The following is a 19014-nucleotide window of genomic DNA, read 5'->3' on the forward strand; positions in this document are numbered from 1 at the left end:
ATACTCTTGTACATTTCATGTACAGAGTATAAAAATCAAATGTTTACCGGCGTGGAAATAATCGTGTTTAGCTGTTTCTAGCTTTTTTTTAACTGCTAGTACTCAAGAATTGACAACGCTGGTCGGTATCGGTGTCTCTGCCCGGGGTGTGCATGTGTCTTGGTTTCGGTCTCGAAGTGAGCTTTGGCTGCGGCTGATCGCGCTGTAGTCTCAGTCTCAGTCTACTTTTGGCTCTCGTCTCGTGCAGTTTGTAAGAGAACTTGACGCGCATCGTCAGCCGTGTTTTGTTAGCCGTGCGCGCCCAGAGTGTGCGCTACACTTGTGTGTATCCGCGTGCGTACATGTGTGTGTGTGACTAATTAAAATAATAATTTACAAAATTAATTTAAAATTTTTTGCGTACACTTATCAAATGCAGTCGTCGCCGCTGCCAGTGTGTGTGTTTATCTTTGCACTTAACGTTGTTGCAATTGTTGTTGTTGTGTTTCTTCTGCTTCTTGCTGTTGTTGTCTGACTTTGCCACTTTGTTTAATGGAAAATTAAATAATTGAAGGCACTGGGGCCTTAGCTGCTTCTCTGTTGTGTTTGCTTCTGGCTCACAAGCACATGTGTACATCGAAAACGTCAAAACGTAAAGTCAAAAGATTACATGAGTGACTGAGTGAGTGTGTTTGTGTGGCTGTGTGTGTGCCATGATTGTGTGTATCTGTGAGTGTAAAATGTAATGAACCCAACATCACGCGTCGTGCTAACAAACAAAAGTGTTAAGAAAACAATAACAACGAAAAGCAACGACTTGAAACGGCATATTAAGCATAACACGACCGTTTAAAATGTGCTTTAAAAATTACAAAATTCTGCAAATATAAACAGAAGAAAAAAATCAAAAAAGAAAAAAAAAAACCAAATACGATAAAAAGCAACGTGAAAATCCCCTAAAGCGCTCAAGAAAAAATCTCAGGCAGCCTTCAACGCAATTTCTTTCGCTGACAAAGTCGCTGCTGTCGTTGTTGTGCTCATCGCTAGCGGGTGGCAAGAAGCTTCTTTGACTTCTGCAGCAAACTTGGCCAACAAGTTTTACCTTTTTCCGCCTCACATTTTCCTTTAACCGTTCGCGTGTTGCTCTGCGCTCTGCGCGTTGCACGCTCACAGACCTGTTTTCGGCGTTCGCTGCATTTTGCCATTTTCCGCGCTTGAAAAGCTACGAGTACGACGAGCTGAAGAGGCGGCCCCGGCCGTGGAGTCGCAGCCGCATTGGCAGTTTGGAAAATTTTCCTATCCATTTGCCAGCTTATGTGCACCGAAGAGCCCCCCCTATTAAGCATATAAGCACATCTACATATCTGCATACAACAAAGGCGCACATACATACATATGTATGTACATATGAATATACAGACCAACCAGTACGTGTTTTGGATTATTTTAATTGGCACCAGACATTTGTGGTGAGTTTTATGTGAAAACGAGCATTAAAAACATCAGCTTTGATGTAGAACTACAAGAAGTATTCATAAACTACTAAAAAACTTACAAACGGCAATTTCGTTCAGTATTTCTTTCAAAAATATATTAAGAAATGCGAATATGTCTTAAAAATTATTTTATGGGGGTACTGGGCATGTGAGTATTCTGTTACAAGTCTGTTTTGTTGCATTTCAAAGATTCCACCAAGAAGGTGTTTTAGTTTCTTTATTTTTGACGGATTAATATGTTTACAGAAATGATTAAATTAAATTTTGCATACTTTGAATTTCCGCATTTTGCAGAGTTTCCTCATTTCCATATTATTGCATTATATTTTAGGTAACTCAATACGTATTTAATTACATAAGGTTTGGCAGCTTAGTTCGAGAGGGAAATAAAATTTAAATGACAGCTCAATTTGTAATCAGATTTGGTATAATCCAATAAATTTTGCAAAGCTTGTAAGTTAGAGTTATGTTTTTAACTTGGCACGAAGCGTTTAATAAATACATGTTGTACATATGTATTTAATATTCGTCTGAATGTCCGGCCATTAAGAATTCATAGAGCTGGGACAGTTCAAATGGTAGACTCATATATACTTTTCTTATTCACTATCCTTCGACCGAGCCACAACTTAATCACAACTAAGTGGTCATCTTCAAACTTGTTGGTGAAAAAATGTAAAAAGTTGTGACCTGCCCTGATTTCCAAACCCAAATGACACTCAAAAAACCTAACTGACGCATTCATCGAAGATAATCATGCGTTGACTATTACAAAAGCCAAACGTTATTGGACAACTGAGGTAATAATCATGCAAGTCATTTGAATCCGAGTCATGAAGTGGACACTAAAAGCTTTTAGCAGACCTTACCCACAGTCCTTGGGGCTGATTATTAGCAATTGATGTTGGACTACTATTTTTGAAACCCGCAAATATATATTTATTGGGCAGCCAGCCAACCCCACTGCCTTAAGATTAAAATTTATAAAAAATTCTTTCTTAATCTTAATAATACTCACATCAATTAGACTCCCAGTATTCAAGCGGAAAAGAAATATTGTTAGATATTTCAATATTTATTTGTATATATTTAACAAATTCTTATTTTTATGATGAAGCTAGGCTTATAAAGAGACTAAATTTGTGTTGGCTACATGAATTAAAACTGTACTGTCAAATTGAAATAATAAATAAATAAATAAAGAGGTTTCAAATAAAATGAAAATTAGATTTAAAACCTAACAAGGTGATTGAATAAAATGTCTCCGTTTCTATGGCTTTTTATGTTTTATTAATGAAGTTATTCGTGTTTAGTAAAATATTGTAAATGAAAGTCAATCAAGTACATTTTTAGTAATATTAGTAGCTCAAGTCAGGCATGTAGGGATGTTGACCAATTAATTCGATGCTCCAATCGTCGGAGCGACCCATCGCATTATCTTGGTGGAAAATTACCCGTTTTTATCGGTTGGCTTACCTCAATTCTCTAGAAACTTCTGAAAAAAAATCCTTGTGTACCATACATAATTGACCAAGATAGGGTTTTCCAATGGTATATTTACTAAAGTTGAATTAGTTTAGGGCCATCCGCTTTGGAATTTTGACTTGAAAGAGTTCAAAGAGAACAAAATTCCTTCTTTAACTTAAAAAGTGAGTTCTTCAAAAATGCAGAATTAGAACGAGAGGTGGAGAATGTAAACAAATACTATATATATGACTTGTATGACCACTATTCTCTTCGAAAAGCCTGTAAACCTTATTGAATTCTTGTTGGGTAGACCTGGACCTAGACTTTATAATGTTCCCAGCGCCTGCTCAACATACCCGAAATTCAATATTAAGATGTATTAACAGTGGAAAATTTCAACAGAACTCACAAATTTTTGCACTCCTCTGAACGTGAGATAAAAAATGATAAACAAGAAAATAATTTAAATCCCCCGGAGCACGACTGACAATTTTGCGGTGTTTGCTCTCTGAGTCTAAAAAAAAAAATAGCAACAAAAGAAACGCGTCGGCGCTGGGGTTGAATTACAAATAGTAGGAAGAGGGCATCGTCTAAATAATCGTGCCATGAACGTGGGGACTTATCAACCGCCTATGCCAGAAACACTAACTCGAATAGCATCAAACACAAATACGAGTACTCAGAAAAGAATTTCAAAGCAAACTTGTTTGCTCAACTTGTCGCATGGAGTTCAATACACTCGCCGGCATTCGGTCGATTTGCGGTGTTTTGAACTCAATATTAAATATGTATTTTGAGAGATTGATTAAATTATAAGCGTGGATGTGCGTGGGGGTGTAGACGTGCATTGACTCGAACAAGTTCAACAAAATTACTAGCAACCTTGCCACCACCTATTACTGCCAGATAGTGCCGCAGTGGGGCAGACGAAGAAGAGGAATAATACTTATTATGATGTTTTTTTTTGGCACTTTTTATCTAATCGTCGAGTCGTTAGCTGCTAGCTCCACGGGCTAAGTCTCTGTTTAATCTTATCTGCCATAGCTAACTTATACGAGGACAAATAAAAACAGCAGCTGCTGGAAAAAGAAATGAAGCATTGTCATTATTATTGTGAACTTCAATGTCTTGGCAAAAATCGTCTAGAGACAGAGCACAATTGTGTCTTCTAATAGGGCTTTTACATTTCCAGTGATATTTGAACATTTAGTTAATGCGCAGAAAGACGCTTAACTAAAAAAACATTGGGAGCACTTCCACAGAACTTCCATTGCAACTTAATTGCTTTCTTTCATTGTTTTTACGTTTCATTTCTACAAAATGCTATTTGCACCGTCAACACTCTGGAATGTGCTGGGCAAATATTATTTGATAAAATGTATATACATACACATGTGTTTGTGTGAATAAAATATATTTGCAAATGAAGCTCGAAATAAGACTCAAAATCATGTCTATTGCGCTCACTACGAGCAGTAATAATATGGCCATATTGGCCCGATTGCGTGCGCTCTTCTCGTCACTCTCTTCAGTCGCCGACGACCTTGTGCCAGCCAACGACCTTCACATCCTGTGCTCAAATTAAAGCGGAAGTAAAACGAACACTCAACAAAAACAGAACGTTTATGTACATACATACATACATATATATATATATAGTCGTACATATACCTGCGTACATATAAATGTTTGGGCACGGGTATTTGCGGGGCACAATAAGCGACCGAACTGTTGACATGCCTGCCCAAAAAAATGAGAAGATGTTGATGGGTTGAGTTATGGCAGCAGGCAAGAAAGGTGAGCGTTCCACCAGATCGTGGTAGAGATGGGCGCGTGATAAAAATAAAAAGCAAAAAACAAAGATATGAATGAAATAAATGAAATCCAACATTTGGTGGATCATGTTTTTTCTCTTGTTGGAAAATATAAGTTTAATAATTAAACTTAATTAATTAATTAAATTGTTTGTATTTACATATATAGTATGTAGGTAATTCTTTCTCACCTTCGGTAATTTGAAATATTTTCATGTAACTAATTCTATACTAATGAACAGGAAAATTGATTTTCTCTCACAACAATATCTTTATACCAAATTGATAGAATAAATATTCAAAAATTTACACATTTTTCTGGAGTCGTCCCTTGTGCATCTCCTGATTCTGCACGCATTCACGCACACCTCTAGTTCGTGCACTCAATTGTCAAATCTATACTTGTGTGTTTTTCGACGGGGGTGTTGATACTAAGAAGCGCGCTTGGGAATTTTGTTGCAACAAGCCAAGCGCAGTGAGTGGCACGACGGCAACCTCAGCTCCATGCAGCACTAAAGAAGACGTTGAACTTGCAGCCAGAGCTGCAATTTTTCTTTTTATTATTGCCATTGTTGCTGTTTTTGTTGTTGTTGTTGGTAGCTGGCCTGCTGTTTGTTGTTGCCACAACTACTTACAACTGGCATGCCCTTTTGGGCCGTTGTGCTGTGATTTTTTGCGGAAACACAGCGAGCGAATTAAATTTAATTGTAAATTTATGCGTCTTGTTGTGTGAATCAGCCAAGAGGCAGCAACCAACAGCTCATAGCCATGCGATCTTCACCTCTGTATATTATGTATATACGTATGTATACTACAAGTATGTGTGTGTATGTATAGCATGGCTCACTGTGTGTGAGAATTGACAAACACATAATGAGCCGGAGCTAACAAGATTCTATCTCAGACTTAGAGGCAAATGCAAACACCTAGGCGGGCATTGGCGCAGGTAATCATAACTTGGCTGGCAGGTAACAGTTTCATTCATTGCTCGTTGTTATTGTAGTCATTGTATGTATTTTAGTTGTAGCTGCAGTTGTGTTGTTGTCAAACACTTTAGTATGCTTGTTAGCGACTGACACTCACTCATGTGGCTACAACAATTTTCTAGAATTTATTACAACTTCAGTTGAATTTCACAGCCATTGCCAGCATGTCGCATTTTTGTCGGTATACTAGAGTAAGTCTGTTTCTATATCTGTTCTTGTATCTGTATCTCGGCACTTTACATCTACAAGAATTTTTACCTTCGGCCGCTACCTTTGCCGCTCTTCATTCTGACACTTTGAAAACTCTTTTGAGCACCTATGGCGGCCACCTACGCACAACCTTTTACACTCACAGATAGTGTGCGATGATAACAAGATAATACGGTCCTACTTCGCTACAAAGATTGACATTGAATTGAAATAAATTATTCACTGCAGTGAAATATTAGGGATACTCCTGAGTGCTGTGAAGGATCTAGTTTTTGGTATATTGTGTATACATACTATTCTCTTAAAGATCAGCTGGGGGAAGGACTTTGATCGATTATTTTAGTGTATTTAAGAAAAAAATTGATTAACTTAGGTGCTAACCTTCAGGATGCTTCCTCATTATCCCCTACTTTCCGAAGAAGATGAGAACATATAAAAGAAATGACACTTCAGATAAAAATAAACAATACTTTATAGTCTGAAAACCGGCTAATCAACTATTTTTATTTTATAACATTTTTAATCAAATTCCATCTAGAATAATAAAAGTGGGGAAAATAGTTCTTCTGCCTTCTAAATTATTTTTGTAACAGTGCCTTGTAGATATATGGAAACTTGGTAGCATCTTGCTCTTCTAGATTTCAAAACTTTTGCTTTGGAGAAACGGATAAACGGATAAATATTGGTGTAGTGATGCTTTACTGTAGTTGGCTTGTAGTTTATGTTAGTATGCTCAAGTATTCTGCGTTGATTGGTCGGCAATGCTGCCGTTATGGTAGCACAGCAACAACAACAGCAGCAATTCAGTTGCAGTCCAGCATACATACTCGTATATATGTATGTACATAGAAACACATATAAACTTGTTTTGAGGCTGTGCCCATTTCTTGGTGTTTTTCTTTGCCCATTTCTGCGGCGCCACTTTACATGTTTTCCGCATTTTTGCCTATAAAACTGTCATTTTGCATTTTGATGCCGGCAACCAGCGGCAATAATGATAATAATAATAATAACAAAAACTACAACAGTCGCAGCACACAACAACCACAACTAAGCGTGAAGCAAAAGTCGTACAAAATTCTGCCCAGGGCAGCAAAAGTGTCTAATTACGCTTCTGGCACAATACAAAATCACAAAATTAAAAAGCTATACTTGTACACAAACACACACTCAGGCACACACACTAAAACACACGTGTACATACATGTGCATGTCTGTATGTATATACGAGTATACCTTTAAGCGCAGCAGACATAACAATGACAAGTTGTACATTCGGTGTTTTTTTATTTTTTGAATTTTCTACAGTTTTGAGCCCAATAGTCCACTAATCGTTCCATTAAAGCCGCACGAAAATTAAATTTACAAAAAAAAAAAAAAAAAAAAAAAAAACGACAAATAGCTCAGGGCGCCACATTTAAAAAGCAGCTTCATTGTTGTTGTTGTTGTTGTTGTTGATATTATTGGTGGATATTGTGAGCGTCAGTGACGTCGACATCTGTCAGCTTTGTAGCTGGAAACACTTTTGCTAAGCTGCGTACGTCTGTCAAGCTCTCCAGAAGCTCAACTGCTCTGCAGCGGCCAGGGGCCATAATTAACAAAATGCTTTTCGGACAGTAGGAGCGGAGCTTTCACAGAAACTTCGCCCAGGCACAAAAATGCATGAAGGCAACGTCGATGGCATCGAATAAGAAAAGTTAGAAGAAGAAGAAGAAGCCGACAACGACGACTACTATATAGACGAGTGGGCAAAATAGTAAGACTTGCAATGTGCGGCAGGACCCGAAGATGTCAATGCACTCGAAATATTTCTTTCTAAGCTGCTGCTGCAGTCGCAGTCCCAGTGGAAAGGCAAAGGCGCAAAGGCAGACAACTAACTATATAGTAGATTTATCTGAGCCTCGTACTTTGCCCCCTAAACAAACAGGCTTCTCGTTGCAGGGTTTGTCAACTTACTGGCTGGATTGCTGACTAGCTCACTAGCTGACTGGATGGCAGAATCCAGTTTCCAACTGCTGCTAAGCTGCCAATGTTTCTGCCATTTGCAGTATTCAACTGCAGTTCCAGTTCTTGGGTGCGCAACGTAGTTCTAACTACATTGAACGTGCAAGTTTCTCGATTGCAGTCTCCAAGTACCGCACAGTGGTTCTAAATTGTAGTGATCGATCTAAACGTACAGTAGCCATAAGGGGAATACTTTCCGAACAACTTAAAAGCGAACAACTTTTAAACAAATTGAGCAATGTTTTTGAGTTTTTCCTGCTGTTTTAGAACAGAAGAATCTGTTATACAAAAAAAAATAGATTTCTATTTTGTTTTCTTTATCGCTGTTTCGAATAAAATGTCGTACATGTTCAGTTCTTCAAAGGAATGCTATCATGCTAAGTATAGTAATTCATTGAATTTATAGAGTGCATTTTTTAAATATACTTATTATTAAGTTGTAGACCACTATGGAGGGGCAGGCAACACATTTGTCTTGGGAACATACGATTAGCTGGTAATTATGCATATGAACACAGACAGTTTACGGCTGGTAAAGTGGCAATATAGAATTTGCATAAGCCGAAATGTCATTTGCGAAGCCTTACTTGCACACAAAGCGACGCCAATGACGCCCCATTAGAAACTCACGAGCCATTTGACATAAGATCAAATAAAAGTGACATTCCCCCCCTTATTCCCGACTGTTCGACTGCCCCGATCGCCTCTAAAACAGCCATAGCTGGCAGACAAATTGTGCAGCAGCTCGGCTACAGAGTCGAAGAAATAAAATTGTATAAAATATTTGCATAAAAGCTAGAGACGGAACTGCTTGGCAACATGTAAAACGCGTGGGCCACAAACTGGGCAGCAGCCGAATGGCAACAACAAACAACAACAAAAACTACAGCAACAACCAAAATGCAGGCAATAGTCAGCCAAGAGTGAATTGCATTTGAAAACTTGTTTATTGGCTTAGGCGGTGGCAGTGGCAGCCTCACCAGCCTCAGCAGCCTCAGCAGCAGTAGCTGCAGCAGCAGAAGCGCAAACACACGTCAGTCAGCTTAGTTTGTGGCTTGGGTCAATGTTATGTAAACCTGGTTCACTTTTTTCTCAAATATTGTTTACAATTTGTGTTACATGCCGGGTGGCGGGGAGTAGGGGCTGACAGATATTACAAAAAATAAAATGCCTAAATAGCTAAACAAATATTTACAACAACAATAGCAATAAAAATCGATCGAACGCCACTCATTTTACATTTTTTCTCTCTCTCTCTCTTCTCTTCTTTTCTTCAGCTGCTTTTTGCTGCATTCCTCAGATGCGCGAGGGCCGATAAGGGGGAAAAATAGTGCAACAACAACCCAAAGCGAATGAGTTAATAATTTGAACGGCAGCATAAATTACAACAAAGCAAGCCGATTGCAGAAAGCATTGGCCGTTCGACGCGACCGCGACCCACGCGGCGTATGCGCAACACGGCACCAGCGACAACAGCAGCAGAAATGTCCAATTTGTAAACGAAAATTGTCATATTACAAATCTCGCGCGAAATTAAAATAATTTTACGAAAATTGAAGCGACAGAAATGCCCTTATTTTTTTAAAAGTCAGTTTGTGGTTGCGTAACATCCCGGGCGAGATAAAAATCGTTTAGAGCCACTCGAAATTAGTTCAAATTATAATTATTTGTATGACAACGTGCGAAAAGCAGAAACAGCAGCAACAATAACACAAGTGACACGCAATTTTAAAGCTAGATCTATTTTTTATTGTATCTTATAATGTGCGTTAATTTTTTAATACCATTCATTCTTCCATTCCCTTAATGCAGCCGGTCCCAAAATGCGTTGAAACAAAGGCTGCGTTGTGTGAAAAGTGTTTTGTAAAGTAGTGAGCAGTGAATGCAAGGTATTAAAACAGTTATTTCATAATCGCAATAGCAACTACTATTATTGTTGTTATAACAAAAGGTGGCAAAAGGAAGAAGAATACAAAACAAGAAACAAAAAATAGCAAGCAGGCGGCCATAAATACATAATAATACAAATAAAAAGGAAAAAACAAAAGCAAGAGCAAGAGCAAGAGGCCGACAATACAGTAATAATAATAACAACAATTAAATAAAATGCGAAATCATAAAGAAAGCGGAAATCGCCAGCAATTCGTTCGCATGCAAGGGCCAGCTATGGAGGCAATGGCACTCGAAACGTCAGCGACAACCTCAAAATCGGCTATAGCAGCAACAACAGCAGCAGCAGCAGTAGCAGCAGCAGCAGCCACAATAGCAACAACAAGAATATCACCCATAATGGCGACATCAATGATGCCCAACGCACTTGAGGCAAATGCAACAAAAACTCTGCCTGTTAAAGTGGAGCCCACAACAGCCGCAACAATCGCAACAACAGCAACTGTTGCCACAAGCATGCTGGACAACAATAATGACAATACCAATGGCAACAGCAACAGCATCAGCAACAGCCACAGCAAAACCAACAACAACAATAATATTAACAATAACATGGCAACATTGCAGGCTGACAAAGCAACAAAACTCATGCCACTGCCACACAAATCCTCCACAATTTCCGCTGCCAAGGATAACAACGGCAACCAAAACAGCAACAGCAACAACAACGCACTCGCCTACTTGCCACCACGCCGCCATCAATTCACGCCCATGTCCGATGCGAGCAATGCGAGCTTCAGTTCCGCATCGGTCGCCGGTTCCATACAGGTAAGCCAAAAAAAAAAAATATATATATAAAAAAATCAAACTTTAAACTCAAACAAACATTGTCAAGATTTTTAGTTTTAACCGGTTTGCTGCCGGCCGCGAATCTGTATCTATATCTGACTGTGGCTCTGACTCTTCGACATTGAAGCAGCCCTGCTCTTACTCTTATTGTTGTTTCTTTTTCTTTTCTTGTGTCCGTCTGTTTTTATTATTCTTGTTAATAAATCCTCAAACGCGCAGAATTCCAATCAGCGGTCGCACCGACACGCTGACTCATGCAAAAAGCTTTGCCACCAACAATCGAGATATATGTGTGTATATGTACATATATGTATATAGTATAGTATGTATGAGTGTATAAAGTAAAGACTAAAGCCAACATGTTTAACAACTGTTGGCTGGATTGCGATTGTAAGATTTACATAAAGAAAAACAAAATGATATTGGCATGCAAAAATGCGGTCAAAAATTTTGGAGCCGACCCACGCATGGCCCCTATGGCGCATGCGCACAGCTGGTCCGGTGTCGTCGCTGTCACCGCTGCAGGTTCCTAATTGAATTATGACTTGACCTCCATTTGCATTTGCATTTGTTGTTGGAAACGCTGTTTTCGTTTTCGAATTCACCAGACTGTGTCACTCAGTCGCCGAACGGTACCAATAATGGTCGACTGGACGATGTGTCATGCCACTTGAGGGTGCAGAATCCAGTTGGAGTTTCGATTCCTATTTCCCCTTTTTATCGGGGATTTCAAACTAAATGCGTTTCTATATTTTTTCTCACTCAAAATTCATTTTTAACAAACATGGCGCTTTATCAAAAACATCGCTTCAATCAAATCGTTGTGTCATTGATAAGAAAAACTCTCGGCTGTATTTCCTTTTCCACAATAAAGCCAGATTAGTTAATGATTTCTCAATAAAAACCAATAAATTAATAAATTTAACAACAAGTATGAACAGCTGTGATATAGGATATCAGCGAAACGAAAGCATTTGCAAAATTTGAGAACAATTCGAAGAAGTTCTCAAAATTGAAATTGTTGATGGAGTGTGTATCCTCAGAGTAATGAAGCAAGCAGAGTTTTTACTGTACAATTATTATAATTGTACCAGAACCTCTGTCCAAATATTTATTTTTATTATTGTTTCACAAAATTTGGAGCATCATCTCGAGCTACTACTCGTAGAGCACTTTTTTTTCTCCACGCTTGCATTCCATTTTTCTTTTTTGCCGCGTCTTTTCGAACTTTTCTTCTTCTATTCGTATAAGAATGTTCTGGGTCCGTAAACCATTTGCCTTTGCGGCATCGTGAGCGTAACAAAAGCTTTTGAAAGCGATTTGACTATGGCGGCTATGTAAGCCACCAGCAATGCCATTGAAAATGGATTGCTTTACGTCTAAATGCAAAATAATTTACCAAATTAACGGTACCATTATCAACAGCGACGATCCGATCAATCAAAGTGAATCCGATCAATTAAATGTTGCCTCTAAACGGCACGAAAGATCATGGAAAGAAAAGAGATTATGAACGAACATTGTTGCTGTTGCTGCGGTTGTTGTTGTTTAGCAGAAGAATTACAAAGAAGTTGAACAGTCAAAGAACAAAGTTATAAATGTGTAGAGAATGTCGGGCATGTCAGTGGAAATAAAGGAAGGTGGCAGTTGCTGTGTGAATTGGAACAGCGGAATCGCTGCTTGACCTTATCAGTTTGCCTGGGAAGGGGGAGTGGGGCAACGTAGTAGTTTGCCGTTTTGGGCTATTTTATTGTGAGGCGTTGATTAATCATTGATGATATGTGCGTGTACAAGCAGGAAAAAATGGATCGAAACATTTTGAAATTTTGCTTTCCTTCCTTTAAAAAACTATAATCTAAAATCTAATGCGAAATCCAAATCCATCCGGTTATAATATGAATTATCAAATAAGGTATGGCAGGGACCCTCGAATTCTACATTTTCAGTATCAACACTTAAATTGATATGAAATATAAGACTTATATTAAAAGTTATAGTAAAGCATATATTATTCATTCAATTACGAAAAATATGAATGACTTCGGTTTATAAACAAAAGTTTATATTTTCAATATTTATTATGATAAGTTCTTATTAATTTATTTGCTATTGATGTTGCTAGAATGAAATATTTTTTTTTGAGTGCATATACATATATTTATTTGTGTTAATAATTCAGTGTTTTGTTTGTGCAGTCGCTTGTCTTGTTCTGCGGATTTGTATCTTTTGGGTTGGGATGGCCGCAAGCGTTGTTTTGGCTTAGAAACGCAAAACTGAAGGAGAATGCGTTCTGTTCTGCCTCTTTCTCTGAGTCTGCTTGTTCCCTTGTCTTCTGTGGTCTGTCTTCAAACGGCTGCCATCAAAGGTTGTTGAACTGTTGGTGTCTCTGTTCGAGGGGGGCACAGCACCTAGCGCAAATACTGATGTGACCGCCGCTGGTTTTATTTATAACATTTCATACCGTTCGACCAGCGAGAGCAAGAGACTCATGACCGGCTTGCTTCTGCTTCTGCTTTGGATTCTGCTGACTGGTCAAACGTTAATTACGGGCTGTGTCGAGCTGTCGCTTCTTCGCGCACTCTGGGCACGCTTTAGTTCCAGTTATAAAACGCTGGCCCATTGATACACGCCGGCCACTTCGTTGGGCGGAATTGCTTGCCTATGGCCAGGAAAATATGTTGGGTCTGTGCCAGCTTAGAACAAGTTTGGCGCTGAAATCTTTCGCTTTGCGGCGATTAGTCACATTCCACTTGGCATGCTTGTGGGCGTGGCAACAGCAGCATGCACGTCTATTTATAGCCAAGCTTTTCTATTTGCCAGATACTTACAATATGCAAAATGCAAGCAGCTGACAAAGATGATGACGACGACGACGACCACCACTTTGAAACTTAGACTACAATCAATTTAATAGCTTGCTACTTAAACAGCTGGAGTTACAGTCTGAGGCCGGTTGTTGGAAACGCTTGGCCAAATCTCTGCTGCCCATTTGCTTGGGCTTGACGAAGGTCACTTTACGTTTTGGCTTTAGATGAATGCGCATATTTCTAAAGAAAAATATTATGGTTTGGTTTGTAAAGGTTTTCTTTTGCCTCATTTCGTTTTCTGTTGAATCAGCCAAAGTACTTGATGTTGAAATTGAAATTTATGTAAAGTTGAAGAGAGTCGTTGTGCAGTAGGTAGGGCCGGTCGGCTGTTGATGACGACCCTGCACCTCAAGTGCTCACTGAAGTGGCCATTCGGCATGTAGCAACTACGACTGTTACTATTACTATGACTTTGACTGTTCCAGGGACAGAGACAGGGGCAGGGACGCTCAAGTGCAGTAGCCAACGCAGTCTCGGTCGCACTGAATGTGGCCAAGAAGAGACCAGCAGGTATGACTTGACCGGGCCAACTTTAGTTGCAGTTGTTGCCATTAACTTGTAGTAAGCACAGCATAATCACAGCGCATTTCCGTACGCTTTCGTTTCAATGCGGAAATGAGCGCATATTTCTCCAAGAAAGTTGCGCAATTAGGGCGACTCTGCGTCCGTCGATTGTTCTCGCGGATGCTTTGTTAGTGTGTTTTTTAACAATCATTTTTGTTTTCTCCTTTTTCATGATATTAACGTCAAATAGGTCAGATAAGAGCAAATTTCTTAATCAAAAGCGTACATAATCGACTCTTATTACTATTTTTTTTTTTTTTTTTTTTTTTTTTTGCCAATTTCTACTAATTGACTTGCAATTATTGGGTGCCCTAAATCAGCAGTGATAACTGGTTCCAATATTGTATCTGTGAAGTGTATTCGATATTGTTTCATTATTGAAGCTGCACTTATTTCTATTTTCTAATTTCTGTTTACTAAACGGAATCAAAATTGTGTGTTGGGTTCAATTCGACGAAATGAGGTAGTTCTTCATAAAACACGCAAGTTTTTTCGGATACTCGTATATATAAATTGAAGAAAAATAAATCTAATTTATTAGATTTTTAAAAGATTAAAAGATACATAAATAGGTTTTTAAATAAGGTAGTGCAGATTGCTACTTTCTAACCTTCACAAATTTTAAATATTCTTTTGTTAAACATATTTTATCTATTGTTATTATACGTGTATGATATGAGACAGTTCTAACGACAGCGATGGCTGAAGCTTCGCTTTTTGCGAGCATTTGAGACGATGCTTCCTTTTCACAAGCGTAGAGTCTACAATCACATTGGCTTTTCCTTTTTAAGCATTATTCGCTACTCCACCTTTTCCCCTTCAAAAAGGCATTTATTACTAAGATAGTGAAGGGTATTATAACTTTGAAGAACTGTAAAATATCATTTCATTTCCATTTCTCTTGCCAACTCTTGCAGACGCTCTACCCTAGCCAATGCTTAAAGTTTTCTAATTCAGCGCTCGAGTTGCCTGTCGAACTCGTTTCTCGTACGAGTCTCGAGTCTTGAGTATACGAGTATACTGAGAAGCGGGCGCGCTCGGCCGCAATTAATTAATGCTCTTGGCATGCGGTCGGTCGCAACAAAAACAACATAGCAACAAAACAACAACGACAGTAGCAACATCAACAACATCTTTAAGATGCGGCCGCTCTTTGGCAACAATGCCAATGCCAGCGCAGCGCTAAATTCTAGCCAGATTCTTGCTAAATTGTTTTACCGTCTTTGAACTCGCACCGGCGGCAGCGGCGTGGCATTCTTTTTGCTGCCTGCCACAACACCGTGAGATCCGCTCCAACTCGAGCTGGATAATAGTTTGCATAGCTGGGCATTTTTAAGCAGAAATTATAGCAAATAATTGCCGGTGGAGTAATTTTTTCGTCGTAACTCGGGGCAGGCGACAGGTGTGTGCCTTCGTAGCGACAGATGCAAAGTTCATTAAATGAAATTAAATTAAATGCAATGACGGCGTCGACGACGACCACAAGGCGACGATACGCAGTAAAAATTTCACCTTTGTCGGTTGAAACAAATTTAGAAAAAGCTCGTAAATGCATTTGTCGCCATGCGCCATAAGCAACCTGCCCCCAAGTGCCTCCACCTGCCACCTGAGCGTCCATTGTTCAACAATTCTCAGGTCGCTTCGGTCCCAAGTAGCTAGTGAGTGTACATTGTATGCAATTTGAATTTGGTTATAAACACTTTTTATGAGCTTGCTAGGCCGGTAAAGCCGGGCAGCAACTCCCACTCAACCGGCCTTCTTTTCTCACTCACATTTAAAAAAAAAATGTATTTTCACTAAAGCAACAAATTCATTTTCAGCTTGTTAATTAATTAACAGCAACATCAACACCAAACAACCAAAACAAGCCAAGTGAAAATGCAGTTGGTCGCATCGATTTCATTTTTGTATCTTTTTTGGCTTTTGTTACATTTTGACTGGTCGCTGGTCTTTGGTCGTTGGCTGTTGGCTGTTGGCTGTTGCCTGTCGGTTGCTGGTTTGCTGGTCTGCCCCGCTAGTTCTGAACCCACACACGAGGAAAATTTCACTTTTGTTTTTTCTCGAGCCAAAAACAGAAGCAGCATTAACAAGCGCAGACAAAGCGACATTCAAGCCACAACATTTTGAGGTCAAAAATGCTCGTTCCCATTACGGCGCTTTGAAAAATCGTCTGCCAGAGACGGACCACAAAACTTCTGCCACTTGGACGACACATGCACAAGACATACAGAAGAGAGCCCAGACAGGAGAGTATCTTAAACTTCAGTCAAAGTCTTCACCATTGGAAATTCTTGGGCTTCGACAGTAGCCGCCTGCTACGACGAACGACGAACGTCGAACGACAACCACATCAACATCAGCTTCAGCTTCAACTTCCATAACCGCAAGTGAATCGTGTCTATATACTATACATACATGTATTTTTTGTAATTTAATGCCAAACCAGACATGTGAAACTTAGAAGCCGAAGCTTGAAGCCTGAAGCCTGAAGCCTGAAGCCCATTGCCTGCGAACCGGGCACGCAAATTCCAACAAGACAGCTGCATATTTTTCTGCAACCCTTTCGGCTGCCCATTAAGCGACGGCGCATAAAATTTGCAACTTTCGGGCAACACTTTAGGAATCTGACAGCCATTGGCATTGCTGCTCCAGTTGTTGTGGCAACTGATGGACCGATCGGCCAACTCAACAGAGGCAGAGAGTGAGACTGAGTCGGAGACTGAGTCGGAGACAAAGACAGAGACAGAGTCAAGCATATTGGACATGATATGCCATTTTACCAGCAATGCGTTGCGTCTGCTCTTTAATTTTATTTTTGTTTATACCTCTGACCATGTCCATTGATTTTGTGTGTTGTCATCGCTTGATGGGTCTTGATGAGCGGCAGTTCGTTGTTGTTTGTTGTTTGTTGGTTGTTGGCTTAAAATACACGACGCTGCAAAATGAAATAAAATCAACCGATATGGCAGAATATTGCACGTCGTTTTCATTGACTTGCGAACGTTCCATTCATTTTTGCTACAACACAGCCACAGTTAAAAGTGAAAAGCTTGTACTTTCTAATTACATCTGGCCCTATACTGTGTTTTTTTTTAAGTCATTTTTTTTTTGGCAGTATGTCAAGCCACAGTTCTTGGCCAGTGAAGCGGGAATAATTAAAGACCGCTCGTGCTATGCGGCTTATAATTAGACATATGTGGCAAATTTTCAATTTGCACGTGAAAGTGAGTAGATCGGCTAGTAGAAAATTTTCATTTTCGCAAATTATGTAAAAGCGTAAATATTTAAGGGGCACTAGATACATAAATACAGTAGCCTTTGGTGAATTATTGACTGGTAGTGGTATATTATTGTTAGGCGAATCTGAGAGCCTCTCGAGTATCCTGTCAAGTGTTTAACTATTTTGACTTAATATCTCTTCATGTTTACAAAGGCAGCACGGCCGCATGCATTTCGAACTTCTGAGTATATCCTTTTATCCCTTAGTTCAACCATTGATAACTTGATGTTGGAACTTGATGGTTTATAAAACGACATTTTTTGTAATATACAACAAGAAAAGTGTTTGATTCCTTTACTGAGCAAAACCTCTGTTGCTTAAACTTTTTTATAGCTAATTTATTATTCAAAATTGATTTATTTTATTTCATTCTTTATTATTTATATAGATTAAAGCAACTTTCGAAAAGGCTGTTTATTAGTTGAACAATTATATTGAGAGCGAAGAAATCTAGAAAATGCAGCTTGTAGGAGAGTGTAATTAGTGAAGCCTTTTTCGCCTCTAGAATGAGAGAGTGAGTTAGCGAGTGGGTATTTAATTTTTTTCTTTTAAGCTCAACGTCCACTGAAGTCTTCAGATTCTTCGAAAACTGTGGCTGTTGTGCTTCAGTGCGCATGCGCATGCGCATGACCTTCAGCCGAGTGGCAGCCTGGCCTAGCCTTATGAAAAAGCAAGTCAAAAGTGCGAGCTCTTATAGAATGGGTGGGAGGGGGTAGGAAGGGGGTGTTCGGCAACTGCTGACTGAGCTGCGCAAACTCGTTGGGCTTGTCAGTTGATGCTGATGTGGTGCGGTGTGGTGTGGTGGTTTGCTGGTGTAGCCTTTTGCTTAGTTTGTTTTAACATTGCTATTTATTTGTTCATTGGCCTGCTGCGTGCTGTCTCCGCGCCACTGCTGGCCATAAAGAAGTGCTCCTTGCCTTGCCTTGACTTGCCTCACCTTACCTTGCCTTGGCTTGCGGTTGCACTGACATCCTCTGCACCTCTGTATGGTTGGCAATCAAACGCAGCCAGCCACAGTGCACCACCAGCACCAGCACCAGTACCAGTACCAGCGTTGTTCTTATTGCTGCACGCCTGAAACTTATCACTGGCCATAAATCTTATGGTCGGCCTGCATGTCCAACGTCGTCGCTGCATGTTCTGGCGACTGCATACCAGCATACCAGACCAGAGTAGACCAGACCAGACCAACCAGGCCAGGCCAGAGACCAGGCCAGGCTACGCCAGACCAGTTACCATGCCATTTACCAGTTCTGTGCGTTTGTTGTTTTTGCACTCTTTTGTGAACGTCTGCAGCAGCGACCACAACAATGTGCAGTTTTCCAAGTTATTAATTCGCTTTACAATTCGAGGTCAAGGATAAAACTAAACTACGGGCCATATACGACATGGCTAAGATTTTGTAGGTATGTGTGTGTGTGTGTGTGTGTACTTAGAGCCGCTTTATCCTTACACTGAAATCGCATGGACATGCCAATGCTATCTAACTTGACAGACGATGCCTGTCATGGCATGCAAAAAAATAGCCCGACATTTGTTTGCTCTGACTTTATCGCAAATATGCGGGCCTGGGTTTGGCATTTCGAGTGCCAGAGTCAGAGTTATATG

At 39.7% G+C, this 19014-nt stretch overlaps 1 protein-coding gene across 3 annotated transcripts in view; it reads left to right on the plus strand.

The window, feature by feature from the left end:
- The first annotated feature begins 260 nt into the window (after window positions 1–260).
- LOC115633626 (protein Shroom) overlaps window positions 261–19014 on the plus strand; it is a 60717-nt gene continuing 41963 nt past the window's right edge. Inside the window, exons 1-3 of one of the 3 annotated variants that reach the window (XM_030531060.1) lie at window positions 261–333; window positions 9769–9845; window positions 9908–10674. In XM_030531060.1, coding sequence (XP_030386920.1) covers window positions 10063–10674 — 612 coding nt within the window. In that variant the 5' untranslated portion in view covers window positions 261–333; window positions 9769–9845; window positions 9908–10062. Of the gene's footprint in view, window positions 344–9768; window positions 10675–19014 lie in introns of all 3 variants that reach the window. The other 2 variants (XM_030531059.1, XM_030531058.1) reach the window with 2 other exon arrangements.

This window comes from Scaptodrosophila lebanonensis, unplaced genomic scaffold (genome assembly GCF_003285725.1).
Source record: "Scaptodrosophila lebanonensis strain 11010-0011.00,11010-0021.00 unplaced genomic scaffold, SlebRS2 tig00000001-arrow-pilon, whole genome shotgun sequence".
Classification (NCBI taxonomy): Eukaryota; Metazoa; Arthropoda; class Insecta; order Diptera; family Drosophilidae; genus Scaptodrosophila; species Scaptodrosophila lebanonensis.